This window comes from Pseudopodoces humilis, chromosome 16, assembly GCF_049639895.1.
Source record: "Pseudopodoces humilis isolate 2021_Gansu_Grassland_sample_001 chromosome 16, ASM4963989v1, whole genome shotgun sequence".
NCBI lineage: Eukaryota > Metazoa > Chordata > Aves > Passeriformes > Paridae > Pseudopodoces > Pseudopodoces humilis.
In genome coordinates this window covers 9,619,318-9,640,427 of record NC_142215.1, presented here as the reverse complement: position 1 = coordinate 9,640,427, position 21,110 = coordinate 9,619,318, and the positions used below count along the sequence as shown (strand labels likewise).

The following is a 21,110-nucleotide window of genomic DNA, read 5'->3' as shown; positions in this document are numbered from 1 at the left end:
CACGGCGGCTGCACGGCGGCGAGAGCCGTCCTGCTCCTCCTCCCGCCGCCTCCCTCCCCCCTTACATAACCTCCCTCCCGGGCGGCGGCGGCACCGAGCAGCTCCCGCGGCACCCGCCGCCCTGCCAGGCGGCAGCGCGGGGGCGGCGGGCGGGGCGGGGCGGGGCGGTGGGCGCGCCCCGGGGCCCTCCGCTCCCCTCCGCTCCCCTCCGCTCCCCGCCCCGGGCCCGGGCCGGCCGTGGGCGGCTTGTGACCCGGCGGGCAGCGAGGAGCCGCGCCGGGAGGCTGCAGGACCTCGTCCTCGCCGTGCCCTCCCCGAACGGGGACGAGGCGGCGAGAAAACTTCGGGTGAAGTTGTGGGGTGTCCCCACGCGGCCCCGCCCGCGGCCGGGGAGCCTCAATGGCGAGAGGAGTGAGCGCACCCCGGCAGCGGCTGCCCGGGACCGGCTGCCCCGCACCGGGAGCGCCCCGCCGGCAGCCCCGGCTCCGCGGCGCGGGCACGGCGCGCTCCGAGCGGGGATCCCGGGGATGCGCTTCCGACTGGAGGCGATGCCATGCCGAGGGATGCCCGCTGAAACACGAGCGGGCGATTCTCTCCCACTGTCGCGCCCTCCCCGCGTCTTTTCACGCTCCGAATCCGCGGGCCGTGAGTGCGGAGCCTGTGAGCCACGGAGCCGTGCCAGCCCTGTTTGGCCACTGGCCCTGGCACAGCCAGCCCCGCGGCCCAGGTCACCCGCAGCCAGCCAGCACCCCCCTGCTCTGCCCAGAAACGTGGAACCCGTCGGGAGCCCTGAATCTCCTTTGGCCCTTCGCCTCGCTGCAAGTCTGTGGCACAGAGGGTCCCAAAATTATGTGTTTCGTGAAAATAAAAAGAAGGACGATTCCTAACCAGGGAAGGAACAATTGGAGTCGTGTGGAAGAGCCGTGTGATGGCTACACAACCACGAGGGTGACGCTGGCATCTGACCGGCTATCACAGGACACAAATCCATAGCACAGCCGTGGACCTGCTCGTTCGGGTGTTCATAGGACTGTGTACACAGACACACTTACACTTTCATGGAGAAAAAACGCCCAATTCACACATAAGACAGGCTTTTAACTTCACCCACACAAAGTTATAATTAATACTCTGCCATCAAGAGTGATTATTTTCATCCCTTTTTTAAAAATCTCACATTGATTTATCCTTTCCAAGGAAGTTTAGAAGTTGTGGGAAAGGCATTATATTTGCTTGCTTTAGCTTCATGTGTAACAACTGGGGGTATCCCTACCCAAGTATTACCTTGGGACCTCATAGGAATCCTGAAAGGAAAACTTAGCTAGCAACCAAACACCTTTCCAGCTATGGACAGTGGAATCCCTTTTCTGACAGACAACTATTTCCTGATGTCTGGAACACCAAAATGGAATTTCAATCCCATGCACTCAATGTCCATGTCACTGGGGGGAAAAAGGAGCAGGGTGAATTACACAGACATTTTCACAAGGCTGTGGGATGACACCTCTCCAGTGTACCTGCTCTCTACCTTGGTCAGAGGGTTACTGTGGGTGTTAAAGGAGACTTAACCCCTTACCTAATCCCTGATGTCAAAAGTTCCTGTGTCCTTTTCTGCCAGCTGAAGGTGAGGTTTCATTTCCTCTGAGATAGCCATGGCAAAAGTGACAAACCTTTCATGTTCATGATGACCTGCATCCTTGAATATTGCTTTGATGTGACCCTTCTTCTCTTCCAGGGGAAACAGTGAGGGGTAACATCCTCTGAGGGTAAAAACAACAGTCTAAAAATCTTGTGGAAAAAACACTCACCATGAATCTGGGCATTTTATAACACTGTTTTTACACCATTTACCTCATTTTGTTAAATTACATACTCCATTCATCAGCGAGAAATTTGTCTTGGTCCTCTCTGATTAATTAGCTCATTTTGGTGAGTATCCAAAAACTGTGTTTTATGAACCAGTGCTGCAAGAGACTTACAAGTATCTAATGGAATTGGATCAAAATGGGGTAATGCACTCACTATGTGTGTCATGATAAGATGAGAATTGTAAATTGGAGCTGCAGTTGCCTTAGCATTTTCTAATTTTTTAATATTTTCCAATCTTGCATTCAAGATTGTGTTTTCAACCCCATTTATAAAAATAAAGCTCAGGTTTATGGAAACATAATTGCCTGTGAAATGCACAGGATACAAAATGTTGTATATTGCTTTTGTTCAAAAGCTTTTCCCACTTCATTCATGCTCTTTGCAGAGCTGTCTTCTAGGAGACAGAGGGGTTTAGTCCCTTTTCTCCAGTACACTGAGACGCTTTTCCTGGCAGACAGCAAGTTAACCCAGTTTTCTGCTCATATTTGGAATTCTGTAAGTTCACTCCCTTTATCTGAAATTCCCACTATTCTTCTAAATGGATGAGATACTACTCTTTCTGAAGTGTGGCACACAGTTGTGGTCCTCCTTTCTCTGCCAAAAAGAGGATGAAGCCCTGTGCTCACTTCAAGCCAATGGTAAAAGTCCCGTGGATTTGAGTCAGGCCCAGATTTCATTCAAACCGTTTAACAATATCAATACTGAATTAAGCATTTTTTCTGCAGACAGTTCCATCTTGAACCTCTCCACCATCACTGTCCTAGGTTGTGTATAATTCCCATTGATTTACATTATTTTTGTGTAATTTAGTATGCCAGTTGTTTAAGGTATTTTCAGTTCTCTGTAAATGAGAACTATAAATATGCTATCACAATTAATCAGTTTTCAAGCTTCATATGTGACATGATCTTTCATTTCCGAGATGGCTCAGGCACAGGATGTGTAAGGGAGGGTAATTCAGTCCTCATTTAGTATTCACAAGTGTGCCCTTATTGCTGTGGCACGCTTAGGAACACTCAAAATACTGAAGGCACAGGATCCCTTGGTAGGATTCAAGCTGAGCAATAAAAATATCCACATTCTGTAAATGGGTCTAACTTCTTTAGATGAGAAACTTCTCCTATTCCCACAGGCCTCCTAAAGATACAATTTTTTGATTCCTAGATACAGGGTGAATATCCTTTTCAGAAAGCTGATCTAACAATCTGGACTCTGTACCCAGCATTCTGAAAAGCAAAGAGCTCACTGGGCACTTCTCAGTATTTCTGTTCTCTCCTTTTATTTGGTTTTCACTATTGTTGTCTTCTGCCACTCTATTTTATTTCAGATATGATTTTATTGCAGAAAACCAGCTGTTCAGTCTTTTTAAACTATTATACTTGAAGTAGTTTTCTATTTCCCATGGCAGATAGTATTAAATAAAGTATTCAGTACTGTGATTTTTTTCTTTTTTCCAAGTAGTCTGATGAAATCTGCATTTTTTTACTCCAACAGGACTGTGCCATTTCCCTTTTCTTCCGCCTTTGACAAATAACCAACCATTTTCTAGATTTAAATGTTATCCAGAGTTCAACCAAAATAAGCTTGGGGGAATTCTTGATTTTTACATTTGAAACAGAGAATTAGTTTTTTAAACCTCCTGACAAATGGAGAACTACTGTAATGATATAAAATGTTAAAGGTGAGCAACTGAGAAAAGAGAGGATTTAAAATCACTTTGTAGAAAACACTCTGATTTACAGTATTTGTTTTTAAAACCTACTTAATCTGATACCTAATAAATAATTAGGACAAAAGATCTATTTGCTTAAAACAATGAACACTCTTGTCCTTTCAATTAAAATGTCAGAGTGCACAATAAACATGAGAACTTCAACAAGTCCTCCAGCAAGACATCTGATTTTTAAGAAGAAAACAGTTTTCCTCTCCAGTATCCTTCAGAAATAAACCAAAATAATAGGATTACTTTCTGTGTTTTTAAAAGAAAAAAAAAAGATAAAATAATTTAAAAGCAATTTGTCAATCTACTTTAAAATGGGTTGCATGCTCTCTTATTATTCTTTGCAGTTTATTCTTATATTTACTTAGTGCCTGGAAGCATCCATCTAACTGGAGTCAGAGAAGGTTCATGCCCAGTTTCTACCTCACTTTTTTAAGAGTTGTCCTGTGAAATAGCACAGGAGTAGCAATTCAAAGCAGAAGTTTATGTAAATTCGAAGAGCTGTCATTGTCACACTGTGGTATATGCTGCCCTCTCAATAAAGACAAATGCAGCCAACCAAAAATAATTTCAAATAAGATCTTAGAGAGAGAAGACCTGGACACATAAACCAGCAAAACCAGAACAATGCCCTACAGTCAGCACAGGACTCCAGCCTGGATGTGAGTACCCAGCAAGGTGTTGAAGGCTACAGAAGTGTAAGAGGCTGATGGAGTGTGAGATGCTGACCACTGGCAGAGTCAGAGAGCATCTGTCAGCATTAATGCACAATAGAACAGATCCTCTAGGCATCCTTTGTGCTTTGGTCTGCTAGAAATCCAGCTTGGGACACACCTTGGAGTGCACACTGATCCTGAACATTTGTAGAGGTGGTCCCACACTAGGAGCAAACCTTATTCAGACCTTTTTCTTTGTGCTTACTAGGTCAGACAAACAGATAATCCCAATTCTCCTTCTTAATGTTTTCATTGATGTAGACACTGTGATTATGTCCACTCCACTGTAAAGGAAATAATGTTGGTCACCTGACAGCTTTCTTCTGTATGTGGTGGCTCTTGCTGCTCTGCTCTGGATCACACTAATCTGAGTTGGTTTGGCAGGGGACAGACTGGGACTCTGCAGAGTAGGTGAGGAGCTCTGCATGTGGGTGTCCCTACAGCTTGTACACGAGTCTGTTTACTTGTTCATATGCACACAAATACTGCTTTTTTGAGCACACATGCATGAGTCAAGATCTTCATAAAGCTGCTCAAAGGCATGTACAGGTCTCCCAGATGATGAGATGGATCCTGACTTACTCCTCAAAGCTGCACCAGATATGTTCAATTTTTCCCTTCCAATATGCAGTGCTTTGCATTTCATATGGCACTTTAGAAGTTATCAGCTTTTTCATTCAAAATTTATTTTGGGGGTTTTCTTTTTAAATCCCCAGAGAAGAAGAAAAGGTTCCATTTCATCTGCAAATACAGATTTTGACTCTGGTTTCCTTCCAGGCTTATATCATAAAATTCCTTTTATTCGCTTTTTATAAAATGAAAGTTAGAGCAATCAGGCACCGATTATGCAAACAGGGTAGATTAGTTTTCTTTTAAACTAATTCAGATCAAAATTGTTGGTCCTGGCAGGCCAAATTATAGGAGAGAAAGGAGAAGGAAAGGACTGTATGTCTTGTCTGTTAGAAACAGGACCCTCATATTGCGCCTTGGCTGTCACAATGACTGTGACAGCCAAGGCTGCAGCAGAGAAGCAGATAATAGGGAAGAGAAAAGATATTCACATTTTTGGAGAAAAAAGCTTGATTTTCAAACATGAAGAATTGTATGACCATACATTTCAGCAAAACATTTTGCTCACACGTAAATCTTCTTGTAGCTCGGGAGTTTTTAATTCTCAGGCCCTTTCTACCATCTGTAACTCAATCTCTATTTTTTAAAGAAATTGCAGACATCTGTTTAAATACCCATCTCTTCCGTCAGATGGAATTTTGGATTCAAAAATCCAAGCTCAAAAATAATACTAAAGTTGGATTTCATTTCCAAGCAACCACAGAGTGGCATTTCCAACGCTGCCTTCCCAATCAGCCCACTGTGCAGTGGAGCCTCCCCAGGACAGCAGCAGTGTCTGCTGGGGGTCTGAGCTGGGCAACAGAGTCCTGCTGCATGGGGGCAGAAAGAAGAGGGGAGGTGGCAAAGATCCCCCCAGGCTCATTGCAGGAGCCAGGGGAGGGAAGGAGAAGGAAATGTGGGGTGTTCCTGGAGAATGTAGTGAGAAAGGTGTTTTCTTCTTTTTTCAGCCTGTCCTTCTCCAAGTCACTCTGTTTCCAGCCCTGCCCTTCTCCCAGGGTCTGTGTGTGCCAGCAGGAAGGTCCTTATCCCCCAGCTACATCTCCAAGGGTCTCTCGTCACTGTGTCCCACTGTCTCTCTCTCAAGGAAACACTATACAGAAAGAGAGAATGGGGCTAGAAATTTCAGAGTATTTTAGTTTTCCAGAACTGCTGCCTTGGCTGCAAATATGGTGCAAAATGCCTCATCCTTTGTGTTTCCTTGGGACTTACTCATTGGTGGATTTTAACCCGTAACCAGCTCCTTGCTTGCCTGACTGGAAAGGGAAGGATTTCCTGGGCACACCACAGGGCTCATTCATTTCCAGGAATGCCCTAAGGCTTATGCATTTCCTTATGCATTTCCTTATGCATTTCCTCATAGGTTGAGGTGTGTGGATCCTTGTCTGGATGAATCCTCCAAGGACTGAGCAGCACCAGCAGTGCCAGGTGGGAATGAAGCCACACAGGCTTTCAAGCCTATTCACAAAACCGGATGGTTGAGGCGTAGTGGTGAATACCCCAAACAATTCACCTGACTTCTTAAAGACACAAGTGGCACCACAGCACAAGGTTTTTCTCCTCCTGTTGTGAAAAATACCTTGACTTCAGTGAAGTCAGACCTGGCTCAGAGATTGGAAGCTGGCAGGGCCCAGGACATCAGTTATGGGTGTTTTTCACAGACAGGGATTATTTTCATTTGTGAAGAAAATTGTCACCACAGAAACAATATTTTGCACCATTCTCTGAAAAAAGTGTTGAGCTTTTCACCTTGCAGACTGTCCTGTGAAAACCAATTGAGATGCATTTAGGAAGTAGGATAATGTTTTTATGCTTCCAAAGTGCATTAGAAAAGAAAAACAATAAAATCAAACCAAACAAATAATCCCCCAAAACAACAAACAAACAAACAAACAAACAAACAAACAAACCCTACTGGTTTTAATTTATATCACTTTCAAATGAAGTTAAAGACCTTGACTTATACCAGTCCTTTTGTCTAAGTCATGCTAAACTACAAAAATCAATAATAAAAATGAAGCTAGAGGGCCACCAATAATACTGATTTTACTATATAAAAACTCAGATCTCAAAAAGTAAAAAATAGCTATTTGACAATAGAATAACAAGATTACAGCTCCCACAAATGAAGATACCAGGAATACCTTCATGAGAAAATACATTTTAAAGGCCTCAATTGGGTTGCAAGTTGGGCTGGTTATCTTCCTGGATAATTCAAGAAGAGTTTCTGCATTCTTAATTCTACCCAATATTTCTCTGTTCTGCATCAAAACCTGAATGACAAAATACATAAATGCTACCAATCAGTTAAATAAAATGTTTTTTTCTTTTTTTAGCTCAGTATTTTTCTTCTCAGAAAGTATCTACTGCCAACAATCTTAAACTCAATCTTGCAAAATTCCACATAACAGAAGTGATAAAGTCCTTGTATCTAATGGTAAACACAGATTCCACTGTTCTTGGGAAGTGTCCTTGGGGGGATGTATAAAATCCATGCTCTGAAAAATCAGAGCAAAACTTCAGTTTAACACTGTAGGACTTGAGCAAAGTGGAGCAGAACACTCACAACTTCCAGAAAAGCTTTTAACTGTGTTTTAATTTATCTTTAGCCAACAGAGAAATATTAATGTACATACTTCAAAACTGTGAAAAAAAAGAAAATTAAGTCAACACTACAAAGTATGGATGACACATATTCTCTATTTTTCATTTACCATTTCTTTGCAGGAGAGCACATGATTTATCTTGTGAACATACCAACATTTTTCTAAATTTAATTTGATCATTTTCCTGCAGGAATAGCCTAATCTTCATCCACACCCACCTTTAATAAAATTCATTACTGTTCTTCTGCTCCTCTATTTCTGACTGAATAATCTCTCTTTGTCCATCTGGTGAGTACCCTTTTCCCAAAATAGTTCATGACCTCTCTTCCCTATATTTGCACGAGAGATGTACTATTATTATATTTGCATGGAAGAAGTTAGGTGATCCTCCAAAAATGCTTTTCAGTGATATCACTTTTCTGACTTGTAAATGGATTTACAGTTCTAAATATGACATCATAAGTGGCATGTGACAGGAGATCTAAGCAAGAAATATTTTGCAGTCTCCTAAAAATCTAGCCAGAATAGCTCTTTTTTATATCCTGTTTGTTTGGTCAAAATAATTAACACTTGGTCATAGAGAATAACCTGCAGCTATCGTTGTTCAGTATTCAATGTTTTTCCAATATTTAAAGCTGAACTGTTGCTGGATTTAAGAACGTGGCTTTTGAGATACAATTCCACAGCAAAAGCTGTTCTGGGAAGGAGCAGGAGCCAGCCCTGGAAGCATAACAAAGTATGTTTTGAATGCACAGGACATGCAAAGCCACAAATGCCAGCCAGCACCACATGCTTAAAGCTACATTCCACAAACCAGAATTTCCTAGAGCACAGTAAAGCCTGCTGTGACAAGTAACTAAAGTCTTGAGAAAACAGCTGCTAAAATGCATTTTCCTCTCCAGCTGAAGGAATTCTCACTACACAGACATCTTCAACAAGGTGACGCTTTGCATTTTCCATTGTTTTTACATGCAAAGCAACAGCATCCACACAGAAGCCAGCCCTGGCCCCCATGATACCCATGGAAAGAAACCCTTCTTTTGACTTCACTGGGATCATGATTTGGTCATAATTGATTAATCCTCTTTCCATTCCTGTGACACAAGGAGGCATACACAGAGATCACTTCACACATCAGTGCAGCATGGTGTTTATTCTGGAAAATATCAGCTGTTCCAAAACAGAGGAGCCCAACATGCAGTTTGAAACAGGATGCAACACTATCTCCATCTGAAACAATACAGGAAATGCTGAGTGGCATCACTTAAAATAGATTTTGGCCAGCATACAGGGGTTAAGAGACTTAATTTTCAAAAGGTGTGCTGGGACCTTAAATAACCATGAATAGTCAGGAGTTTGTATTGGTGCCTTGCTGGAAGAGTGGCAGCACACGCAGTGTGGTGGTTCCCCTTGCCACAGGAACACATTGCTTCCTTGCTGGATCGTCTGCAGCTTTCAACAGGGCTCCCACGTCCAACAGAGAGCCACTGCAAAGTCCTGACCCCACAGAATGCAAAATCACAAAAGTACTTGGAACCAGTGGAACAGGGACTTCACTGCCTGGAAATAGTCTGTGAGATCTGGCAGCAACATTTCCCATCAGATAGCAACCATGAGATCTTTGATATCTTATGTAACTGCTATCCTTAAATAAATCGTATATCTAGTTCATCATTTTTCCCCCTGATTTAATTAGAATCGTGCTTAGTTCTTCAGGTTGGTGAAGTTTTATCTTACAATATGCTGCAGATGCTACTGCTTGGAGATTAATGTTTGCTTTTTAATTAAAGTTTTTACTTGGGAGGTTTGTGATATCTCTACACTACCATTTAAGACCAAGAAAATAACTGTGTATTATTCTTAAAATAGGCAGCCATAGCATAAGGAACAATCATATTCAGCATATCACTAAGATCTACTGTGTGGTTTTAATTTATATGTGAGATTTTCTTAGCTTGTTTTTAATGAGCCTCCATCAGAAGCTCCATCAGAACTACGCATTTTCCATGATCTCTATATTTTTAAGTTTAGACTGTGGAGTAGTCAGCAAGATCTTCTGCACTAGTTCCCCACCAGCATCATAAAGTTCAGCTGAGCACTGCCATGCTAAGCAGCTGATTGCCCCCACAGCAGAGCTCTGCAGGTGGACTGGGGACAGGGAAGACACAGCTACAACTCAAGAATGCAGGAAAGAGAGACCTGAAATGGGGAGGGTGAGCTGGGCCACAAGAACAGCACTGTGGAAACGTTCCAGGAGAGGAAACTGCTGCAGGAGGCTGGGGCAAAGATGGAGAAGGAATTACAGCAGAACTAAGGGAGGCAAGGATGCTGTGCCTAAATATCTGAGGCAAAAGGGTGTCCTGGGAGGGCAGGATTGGGTGCAGCGGGTGAACAGCCAATATATAATCTCCTGAAAGATTAGGAACCCTTGTTTGCTGGAAAGAATGATCTCAAATCCTAATTTAGTAACAGGAGGGAGAGTTATTACTGCTCTGAGCAGTATTGGCCCAGACCCCCAGAAAAGCACTAAGCACCACACAGCACAGACATAAACTGAAAAGATAGTCCCTTGTCAAAGAGTTTCCAGGTTTTGTGTAGAGCAAGGCACAATGCAGGGATGAACAGAGGAGTTCTCCCAACAGGGAGCAGACTGCTCAGTCCAGCTTTGCAAAATCCTGCAGGCTTCTCTGCAGCTCAGCTGATTCACTTATGCCTTATTTTACTGTAGCACAGTGTGGTCTCAATGCTGATTGGTATGTCTGGAAAATTCTGATTTGCAACTTTTAAAAACAGTTACTTAACACTAAAAAGGCACCCTCAATTTAAGTTTGAGTTAGTACAAAGCAGGCCTATAGTTAAGCCCTTGCTTTCTCTAATGGCCTTTAAGAGGAGCTACAAAGAACATTCAGGAACTCTCCTTACATGCAAAGACAAGAAGAGAGACCAATTCCTGTCAGATTCTTAGTACAGCCGTCTGGGAAGAGCCACGTATCTGATGGAAGGAGCATTACTTAGAGCAGTTCCACTGACCTCAGCCTTGAGAGGGAACAAGACCCTGAAATGCTGTTCTCTTTCAGTGCCTTTAGCAGGACCTGAACCCGTGCTCACACATTACACACAGAGAGCACGACAGGTGGGAGCAGGGGCCTCGTGGCACATCTACCAGCAGGTTTCGGACCTGGGCTTGAGAGAGAGCACGGGAGGCTCAGGGCAATGCTCCAGTGCCGAGAGAATGTCACCCTTCTGGGAAGGGAGACTCTGGGAGTAAAACAGGACACCTAGGTATCCTCTTTAGAGGTTGAGTATTTGATTTTGTATCCAAGGCAACTGATTGGAGTGCAACAGGCAAGCTGCATCAAGTGTCCAACTCAGGAGAAACACCAAATCTTTGCTGAAAGGCATAACCACTTCCCCCTGCTAGATCCTGGGTTTTGCAAGCTTCTGATTTAAACACAGCAGCAATTGCTACCAGATGTGCATGTCGGGGCCCTGAATGCACTGACAGCCCGTAATTGGCGCCCCTGCCCCAGGCGTGGGGGCCCTCGGTCCCTCCCCAGCTCTGTTGGGCTGCAGATCCAGCCTTGCTGTGCCTGTTCATCCGGGCAGTGACCCACGTGCTGACCTGAATTTCTGCCTTGCCTTGGACTTGTCTCATGCCTGTGAACTTGTCTGTACTGCTGACAAGCATCAGCTGCCAAGCATGGTCAGCGCTGCTCGGGGGCTGTGGGATGGGCCCCTACCCTGCTGGCCATGCTACCCTCCTGTCCCTCTCTGCTCCCTGACAGCAAAGAGGAAATGCTCTAAATTCCCCTTCCAAATTCAGATGGGTGCTACTAATTGGTATTTAACTTACAAGTTAGTGTTTCCTTACTGCAGGGGATTTGAATGTTTTAGACTGGATATGGACAAGAGAAATGAGACAAAACTGAAATTAAATATCCAACTGTAAAAGAAAATTGAGTATGAACAGAATGTAGTGCTAGAAACTTCTGCAAGTGCCTTCTTTGTATTTTGCAACTGTCTTAACAATAGGTAATCCATGGTAGCACTGATTCATACGTCCCCACTTGCAGAATTACTTGACATCTAAAAAGCATCTGAGTTGGAGTTGAGACAGCCTGACGATCATGATGAATTTGATATCTAAGCGTTTGGATACTCCACTTTCAAGCAGTTCCACAGAAGTACATGTAGAGTGCCTGAATATTCCTCCCACTTTTTTCTTTTTCTTTTTTTTTTTCTTCCAATTTGTACAGTATCTACATCTAGGAAACAACATAACCTGTGCACCAGATGGGCTGTGTAAAACTTCTGCCCACCCCCCAGCCCTAGCATGTGTGCCCCACGGGGTCTAACCCACCTCCACCCCAAATGAGAAACATATGGAGCACCATGAATGGCAGAAACAAGACTTCACTTTGAACTACATTCCTCCTATCAAAGAGTCCTCTGTCTTGCCTTCGTCTTCTCCATTCCTCTGGGTAATCATGAGGAAAGAACCAAACATTCAGAAAAGCCTCCTGGGGACAAATTCATAGCTAGTGTAGCTCTGCTGAAGTTAATGGTGTTGCACCTTGGATTGAAATGGCACCACAATATTAAAAACCAGAGACAGCATACTACCCTGTAATTACTGTCTAAGAGAGAAAAAAATAATAAAAATGATTCATTCTCATAGACCCCAAAGGGCACAGCTGGCTTAGTCAGTTTAAAAGGTGAAAATAAAAGAAGGCAGCTAGAATGTACTGATTTTAAACTTGTATATATGTATATAAATATGGATAAATGACAGTCAGATTTTAAGAACAATATGCTAGAAATATAATTTGATGTGACTGTGAGTTTTAAAAGACAGCAGAAGTAGCTCTTAGGAAAATTAAAGGCCTTCTTTCATACGGGCATAAATTAGGAATAAATTCCTTCTAAACAAACATTATACTGTTTCAAATTTAATGCAAAGGATTTGGGCCCCGCAGCACCAAAATTGTCATTCTGTAACACAATCAAGCACCAGGAGTTGCATTCTCCCCTTTTTAAAAAAAGGATAATGTTATTTTTTTAGCCAGTTAACATTTAAAGGTCATTGTTGTGGGAAGGAAACATTTATTGTATTAAGTTTAGTGAAGTCATTAAAAACGTGCAGTCTGCTCCTTTATGGACTTTACAACACCATATGGAGGTGTGTGAGAGACACTCTAAAGCTCAGTGACACTGTACAGTGTAACAGCAAAGGCAAAGCAGAGATCTGACAGAAGAGCTGCATGGGCTTCAGAGGCATTTGTCAGCAGCCGCTGTTGTATCTCCATCTTTCTTGTTATTTAAGTGAGATTCATCTAGGCAATAATCCTTTCCAGCCAAAGGAATAAAATCCCACGATGAGAACTCATCTTCTGAGCACAGGAGGTCCTAGAGAAAGAACACAAGCCCCAGTATTTCTGCAGATTGGCTAAACAGTATCTCTGCTGACCTATCTCCCAGTGCAATGAATGATCGAGCAAACACTTGGCACTCATTATTGCTCAGATGTCCCCTGGTGGTCTTACAGCCTCTCGTGCCCACAGAAACACAACTTTCCTTTATGTGTAATCAATAACAAGGCTGCCACGCATGCCCTTTGTACTTGCTGGAGCCAGAACACAAAGTCTTGCTCTCCTTAGCTGTGCCAGACATCACCATTTCCTAGAATAAATTACCTGGGGAAATCAGGTTTCCTTGTACAAACAAACCAGGCTTTCAGTTACACAGTAACTGAGACATTCAAAAAACGTGGGGAGAGGAAAATTGGCTGACAGGAAACCACTGAGAAGTTTCAGCAAGCTAAGAAAAAAATCAGAGTTTTGAAGACTAATTTTCACCAAATTTTTTTCCGATATGTTACCTTGATATTAAAAATCCCCAGCAGGATCCATAACCATCTATGGAGGTTTTGCTGCTTATTTGTTTATAGACAAATATTCCCTCAATCAGACAGGCCCCTATTACAAGATATGTTAGTTTCTTAGTTGATTTCTCAAAGTAGATATTAACACTAGAGGAAAAGAATTCCTCCTGTTTAAAGATATAGAAATGCCCCCCCAATAAAAGTAGTTTTCCTTTTCCCTTGCTACTGAGATAGACACATGCTGACTTTTCATTAAAAATGTCACAGCTGTCAAGCTCTACTGAGACAGAGCAATGAAAACAGTCTTAAAGATAACAGAAAATTGCAAAATATGTAAGATTTTAAACAAATAAAATTTGAACAATGTTTTCCTTTTGCTCCTTGGTATAGGCTGGTTATCTTCTACATCAGATTTACCTCTTTAGCCAAGAAATGTCTGTAATAAGAAGGGCTAGAAATTAATTTTCAAATGAAAGTTGAGTATAATGAAAATACATGAAAACACATCCCACTGAAGCTGGGGATTTAGGCAAAATATCACATACAAAGGCCTGTGACAGAACAGCAAGAGTTATCAAGGGTAAATAGCTATAAAAACCCCTGTCATTTTCCATTGTTTCAAGGCAAACAAGACTTCCCTAGTTTTAGCACATACTCCTTTGTTCAGCCAGGAAGATCCATTCTACAAAAGCTTAATTAATTTCCAATAGGCTACAAGGAAGAAGTCTTACTTTAAGTTTTAGAAGATAAGACTTCATCTAACAGCATGTTATTTAACATAATGAAATCCACAGGAAAAAAGCAAACCCTTTGAGGCTTTATCACACTGCAGTAGACTTCAGAGATGCTGATTACGAGATCGTGTTCACACAGAAACAACACATTAATTACACAGAGAGCCTTGAAGTGAGCAGAAAGATTGCAAGAGCGGATTATCAATTTCTCTGTCTTGACAACACTTGGAGCTTGACCTTTAAAGCACTCAGGCACCTAGTCTGTAGGTATGTGCTATGTGAGGCATTTCGTGGGAGTTGAAAGTTCTACTCGGTGACAATACTCATTTCTGAGTGCCTTTATTCCTTTAAAAATCATCTGTCACTTCAGGTTTTTCATATGCAGTTTGTATTTTAGAATAACATCTATGAGAAATCCTGGGATATTGCCTGGATCATGATCTCCTCCTTGATATAACCCAAAGTAGGCATAAAGACATGTGACAAAAAGGAAAGCAAAAGTATCATGCATAAATATATATTATATATAATTGTGTGCCACTCTTGTTTAGCCATTCCCTACAAGTGTTTTTCTTTGCAAAATATGTTGATGAGAGCACCTTTCCAAAACTGTAATTTTGGAAATATACTGCTTATAGGATTACAAGGGGCCCATGCCTTCAACCGAACTTATATTTATGCCTAAATTATGTAAATACTTACCTGTATGGATGACTTGAGTCTATAATTAAAGGTTTAATATTAAAGTTTGATGTTTTAATGAAAAATGTCACCCATGAAACAGCAGACTAGAGCCACAAAAATAAAGACGTGTACCTTTTATTAAGAATCATCTCCTTAACTTTATGCATGAAATCCTCTGTAGACACACCTGAAACTGCAATAATGAAACATGTCTGGAGAAGAAATAAAATCCTACTTCTGCTCATTTCAAAGAGGCAATCAGTAGGAGAGGGATTATAAGGGAAAACTTAAGCGAAAAGATATTATTTTTCAGCCTCAATGACAATTTGTTTGGCTTAGAACTAGCTACCCAGGCTAAGGTGCTTGCATTATGCTGTTTGGATTGAGGTCATCATTTTCTATTCTGCAAGTGACAATACACACCTGCTGTAGATCACACAGGACAGCAGACTGCAATTACTGCTGTTTGTATCAAACAAAGGACACTTATTCGTTCTAGTATTTTTGGAGAGTTGGATGCTGCTATTGCTGTTGCTGGGGTATTTTGTTTGAAGTGATCTACCTGATTATCAGTCTCTATGCTTTGCTTGTGCCTGCGAACAATAGAATCTCTAGCAGAGCTTGTAAAAACCTATTGCTTTCTGAAAGGGTCCTATAAAAAAAACATTTCTTATAAACAGCACAGGAGACCGTTTAAAATTCATTGGCTTAAGTGTTGGGGAAATTAGTCAGAACTGCAAAGACATCGTCGCTGTGGGAACAAGGCAAACTGGGGACCAGGGACACTGACACCATTTCTGCTGAGGGAAGGTCTGGATGCCACCAGTCCTAACCTCACCCGCATTAAAGGTGACAAGCCTGAAGTTCTGAGGCTCACACAGAACTTCATCTTTATCTTCATCATTAAGGGTGACAAGGCTGACCGCTGTCTGCAGCACTGGGCGGCAGAGTAAATGTGTTGCTGGAGCAGGCACCAGCACAGAATTATTTTGGTTTACACGGAGTTATTTGCCTGCCAAAACGCTTCACGTAATCTTACCTTCCTCAGGTAGCAGTCAACACACCCCGAATTTTTTTATATTAGAAATACAATTAAATGGCATTATAGAGAGCCACAGACGCTATGCTGACTTCGCCTTTTTCATTTGCACCTTTAACCTTGGGTTAAAACCCAAACCTTTCAGGTGTCGCCTCTTTAAAAAGCATGTGGCAGCGAAGGAAAGCGCCACACAAGCCTCAATATTACTCCTGCCAACGCGCTTTGTATCCAGCCCTGACCGGAGGGAATCGCTGGTTCCACCTGTGCCCGTCCCGTGTCCCGCCCCGGTGTGTCCCGGTGTGCCCTGTCCCTCCCCGGTGTGTCCCGGTGTGCCCTGTCCCTCCCCGGTGTGTCCCGGTGTGCCCTGTCCCTCCCCGGTGTGTCCCTCCCCGGTGTGTCCTGTGTCCCGCCCCGGTGTGTCCCGTGTCCCGCCCCGGTGTGTCCCGCCCCGGTGTGTCCTGTGTCCCGCCCCGGTGTGTCCCGTGTCCCGCCCCGGTGTGTCCCGTGTCCCGCCCCGGTGTGTCCCGTGTCCCGCCCCGGAAGAGGCGGATCGCGGCGGCGGCGGCTCCGGCGGCTGAGGCGCGGTGAGGGGCGGCGGGTGGATGCGGGGGAGGGAGCGAGGCCGTGAGGGGAGGAAGGAGCGGGAGCGACCCCCGCGTCCGCCCTCAGCTTTATCCGGCCCGCTGTGAGGGGACGGGGCTCCGGCGGAGCCCTCCTGGGGAACCAGCCCCTTCCGTCGCTCTGTGCTTGGCCTTGGGTGCAGGGGAGTGCCGGCTGTCCCGGTACGGGCCCCGCGGGGTGAAGGTGGTATTAACAGGATAAACTGAGGGCAGCACCTCCAGCTGCTCAGGAGAAGCTGGAGCGGCGGGTCCCCGGGCAGTGCTACCCCCGCCGCCCTCAGCCCGACCGCCATAGACTTGGGGAGAGAAGTTCCTTGGAGATAGCCCGTAATAAAAAACTAATGAGGTTAGCTCCTGGCAGAGGAAAGGAGGATGAGTTATTCCTGCAGGAATAACTCCTACACCCGCCTCGGGGAGGGCTGTCCGGCGCTCTGGAGGCAGCAGACAATGGTGTCTGAGGCTGCTGAAGGGGAGCTGGGGCACAGGAGCACTGCAGCGATTCCCCGGGAACACCCCACTTTCCTGAGGCCCAGGCTGCTCATGGACGAGCCCCAGACCGGGCTTGGTCTTTGAGGATGTATATTTTATATCTTTTAGCTCTTGGGGTCCTGCCAGCACGTCTTTGGGAGACAGCAGAAGAGCTTGTTCTGGAAGTCCAGAGCCAGATACTATAAATGCTCTAAATTTTGTGTGACTTGTTAAAACAATGGGTTTAGAGCCTTTCTGATTTGCTATTAAGACTAGAATTTGCTGATGTATAGTACCAGATAACACCACCATCTGAATGGCAAATGCATATATACAAAATAAAGGAAACTAAGGCCTTAAACACAAATCCCATCAGACAGGCATATTATGAGGTATTTTAGCATCCTCTTAGGTGCTAACCTTTCCCTGAATCAAGTTATTAACACATAAATTACTGTGAATAAATCTGATGATTTTGCCTGTCTTGCTGATTATGTGTATCTGTAGGCTTTGCATGTTATTCTACCTTAGCAAACGTTTGAAGTTGACTGTAGGATTTTTTTTCCTGTCAAAAGTCAGTATCAGGAGTAGATGGGGAGCATGTTCTGAAGTACTTTTTCCTGTGAGGCATCTATGCTGTCTTTCCAAAGCCCAACAGCTGTGTTAATCTGAGCATAGCTTTCTCTTGTCCTTCATTTTCACTGCATGGATTTTGGTAGCTTTTACGATGAGAGTCTTATACATTGCTAAAGCCACTTTCTTTGTGTTCATGTTCAAAGGTTTCAGAATGGCTTCCTTGGCTGACATGCCCCCAGATTATGAAATGATGTTTGCTCATCGATTCACATCGGATGATGAAGAATACCAAGAATATCTAAAACGCCCTGCAGATCCCCCTCCTATAGTTGAAGAGTGGAGGAACAGATCTGGTGGCAACCAGAGAAACAGAGATCGGTACTGGTTTTTCCTTTTAATCGTGGTAATTTCACATAAATACAGTTAAATGATAATTGATTTCAGAAGAAGCATAGGAGTCTGTTCTGTTCATTGAAGTATTTCCTTGTTACTTTGTAGGTAACAATGTTTAAGAGAAATACCATCTTCTCTGAAAAGCAATGAGGTTTTACATTTCCTCTATATTGCCTGGGAAAGTTTTTGCATTGTGTATAAAATTACTAAATTATTTGCTTTTTAGTAAAGAAGGAGCTGGAACCACTGAACCCATTGCTCTAGGGTTTGTTATTGCTCAGCCAGAAACATTTTTCCAGAGGGAAAAAGATGAGATTTCTGCAAAACTAAGCAGCCTATCTTATGTTGGCTGATAACTGGCAGAAAGATATGCAAAGGAACCAGCTACTAGTGTGATTATCTGTTACTAGCTGTCCATAAAACATTTAATTTGTAAGCTAAATATTTGCTGTACTTTTTAAGATTAGCCTGTATTTCTTTTATTCAGTAGAAGTGACTGTAAAATCAATCATCCAATCTGTCTGGTAAGTACAGTGTTACCTGCCACAGCAAAATACTTTGAATTATTTCTTCAAGATGTAATTGCAGCTTTTTACTGAATTTTGGACAGATTTTTGAGTGACTGAAAAACAACAATTACAGCATATAGTACATTTGGTAATACTAACATAAAGCAGTTAAACTCAGTCCAGCCAACAATTAGGAAAACTCCTTAGCTAAATATCTAAATAAGATTTGTGCCTTATCTGAAGAAAAGGAGGACAACATTGTAATTTTTTCTCACCTTAGAAGCTTGTCATTAAGTTAAACACAGAACCACAGATTGAAAACAGGTGATTGTTTAATATGTTCTTAAAAACTTTGTGGCTCTTTGAACTGATGAACTCTTATACCTACACAATAGTCACAAAGTGAGCTTTTTGCAAATGTTATTTGTCTGCACCACACCATTTGCAAACAGAATGACTGAGGCAGCTCAGACATTGAGAGGAACTGAGGTAGGGCTGAAAAGACAAAATTTAGACTGAACAATGGCTAAATACACTAATAAAGTACAGTGTCTTGAATGTGGGAATCTGCAGGAGACTGTGGTAGCAGTGTTTTAGCAGTAGTATGTATTTTAGGGAATATTCAAATTCCAGGACTCAGTGCTGTTAGGTAGCTATAACTGTATTGAAGCCTGCTTTGCCAAAGCTTTCAGCCATGAAGCTTCTGGATGGAAACTGGCTTTGATGCACTACAGATGTGCCTTGGGGTTGATTTTTAGATTTATGGTCTGTTTGAGTCTCTGTTAAAACTTCCAGCAGTTCACCTAATGCCTGGGAGTGCTTTGTGTTAGGAAGCAGACTGTCCAAATGTTGTGTTGAGTGATCTCAGATGACTGTAGGTTTGTTTTCATGAGTTTGTCATATAAACATATAAATATTTGAGTGTATTAACAGTTCCATGACAGTTTTCATGAAAACTGCCAAACATAAGAGTTCATTATAATTCATTTTTTTTAGACTTGATATAATTTATGTCAGACTTTGATATAGCTTCTCTTTGCAGGTTTCAAGATGGCAGATATTTTAGAGGGGACAGATACAACTGGCAAGGTGACTACAGAGCTAATCAGAGACCAGATAGAGGCTGGGGTAACAACTACCAGCAGCACAGACAAGGACAATCCTACTCATCCCACTACGGACAATATGGCTACAACTCCTACAACCCAGGGCCTCGTTACCACCCCTACTGACATCCTTGTGGGTTCAAAGTCCAGTGATGCTATGTAACAAATTCAGTTAGCTTTTAGTTTTCTTATTTTTTCCACCATTTTATAGATAACTGAAGAATCAGTGTTACAGTCCAGTGCTGTTTTTCTGTAGTGTGAAAAAGGGAACTCCTTCTGTGAATAATAAAAGTGTATTATATGGAGTTTGTTTAGAGTCTGTAGATTCTAGATTAAATTTTTATCTCCTTCTTTTGTCTGAATATGTATTGTGCACGTTTTTTCTTCCATCACTGAGATTTCTCTGTGTTACATTTTAGAGATCAGAATAGGTGAGGGGAGGATAGGATTGCTGTGGTTTGTACACAGCCTGTAGCAGTGGCACATTGCCTTAAGATAGCTCTTTTGGAAAATAACATTCTGTGTCTTTCTGTGAAGACAATTTCTTAGTTTGGCTTTTGACAGTGAGAAGCTCATTTTGGTTTGAATTTCAGATGCCTTAAAACTGAGAAGAGAGATCCTATTACTGGAATATTTTATGGGGTCAGCATAGTGCCTATTGACTCAATGGCTTCAATGCATTTGCAGTATTCCTCTTGAAGCGTGGTCTAAAAGTTGGATTAAAAAAAAAGTAGTTAAATATGTATCTTCTTGTAGCAGTTCAGTGATATATAAGTTTTACCTGAGAAGTAATATCAAACTTAGATTAATATGTGACATCTTCAAATAAATTTGCTGTGTGCGTAATAAATTTTGGAATTCCCATTTCAGTAAAGCTGTAAAATTTTGATGCTATTGTAGTTTCGTATGAAATACTTTGTGCATGTTATAGAAAAAAAGAACTATGATCAGTACTGGTCTGTACTTTTTTCTGTATGGGAAAATAGCATAAACAGTGCAGAGTGTTAGTCCTTAGAATTTAAAATTTATGGGTTTTTTTAAGAATTCACAAAATAAAAGTATAGTTCACATGTAAGGATGTTTCTGAGCATTTCTGAAACCTACTTTTGAGACATTCAGGATTGGAACATTGTCTCCTCAGCCAGCAGCTGAACAAGGAGCTGGACTGACAGAGAAGTGCTAATACTGGACAGCTGTGGGCTTCAGTTAGAAGAATGGCCTACTCAGCTTCAAGCAGAAGGATGAGACACATTGTGATTAATTAGAAGTCTGGAGTGTTAATCCACTCTCTGCATTCTGCTCTAATAGGGTCAGAGTTCCCTGTTTCCCCATTTACGTGACCAGCTAATTTGTATCAAGGGAGCAGTGTGTGTCTTTGTACTTGACATTTTCTTCAGCTGCTGTGCAGAAACAGGGCCCCATCCCTGCTGACTGCTGTAAAAGTCATGGCATTATGTGAAAAGGAGCACAAATTAGTGCATCTTGATTTAAAGATAAAGTACCGAACTCAAAAGCAGAATCCCCTAGCTGATCAGATGCTTTTAGGAGCTAAAGGGTGTGTT

General features: G+C 42.5%; 1 protein-coding gene across 2 annotated transcripts; it reads left to right on the top strand.

Annotated features, from left to right (window-relative positions):
* Window positions 1-16,330: 16,330 nt before the first annotated feature.
* On the top strand, window positions 16,331-20,623 carry RAMAC (RNA guanine-7 methyltransferase activating subunit). 2 transcript variants are annotated; one of them, XM_005521542.2, is made up of 3 exons: window positions 16,331-16,460; window positions 17,744-17,918; window positions 19,485-20,623. In XM_005521542.2, exons 2-3 carry the CDS (start codon window positions 17,752-17,754, stop codon window positions 19,672-19,674), a joined length of 357 nt encoding a protein of 118 aa, XP_005521599.1. In that variant the 5' UTR covers window positions 16,331-16,460; window positions 17,744-17,751; the 3' UTR covers window positions 19,675-20,623. The 2 variants fall into 2 exon arrangements, with proteins under 2 accessions (XP_005521599.1, XP_087919300.1); XM_088063174.1 differs by lacking the exon at window positions 16,331-16,460 and adding an exon at window positions 16,526-16,658.
* The last annotated feature ends 487 nt before the right edge of the window (window positions 20,624-21,110 follow it).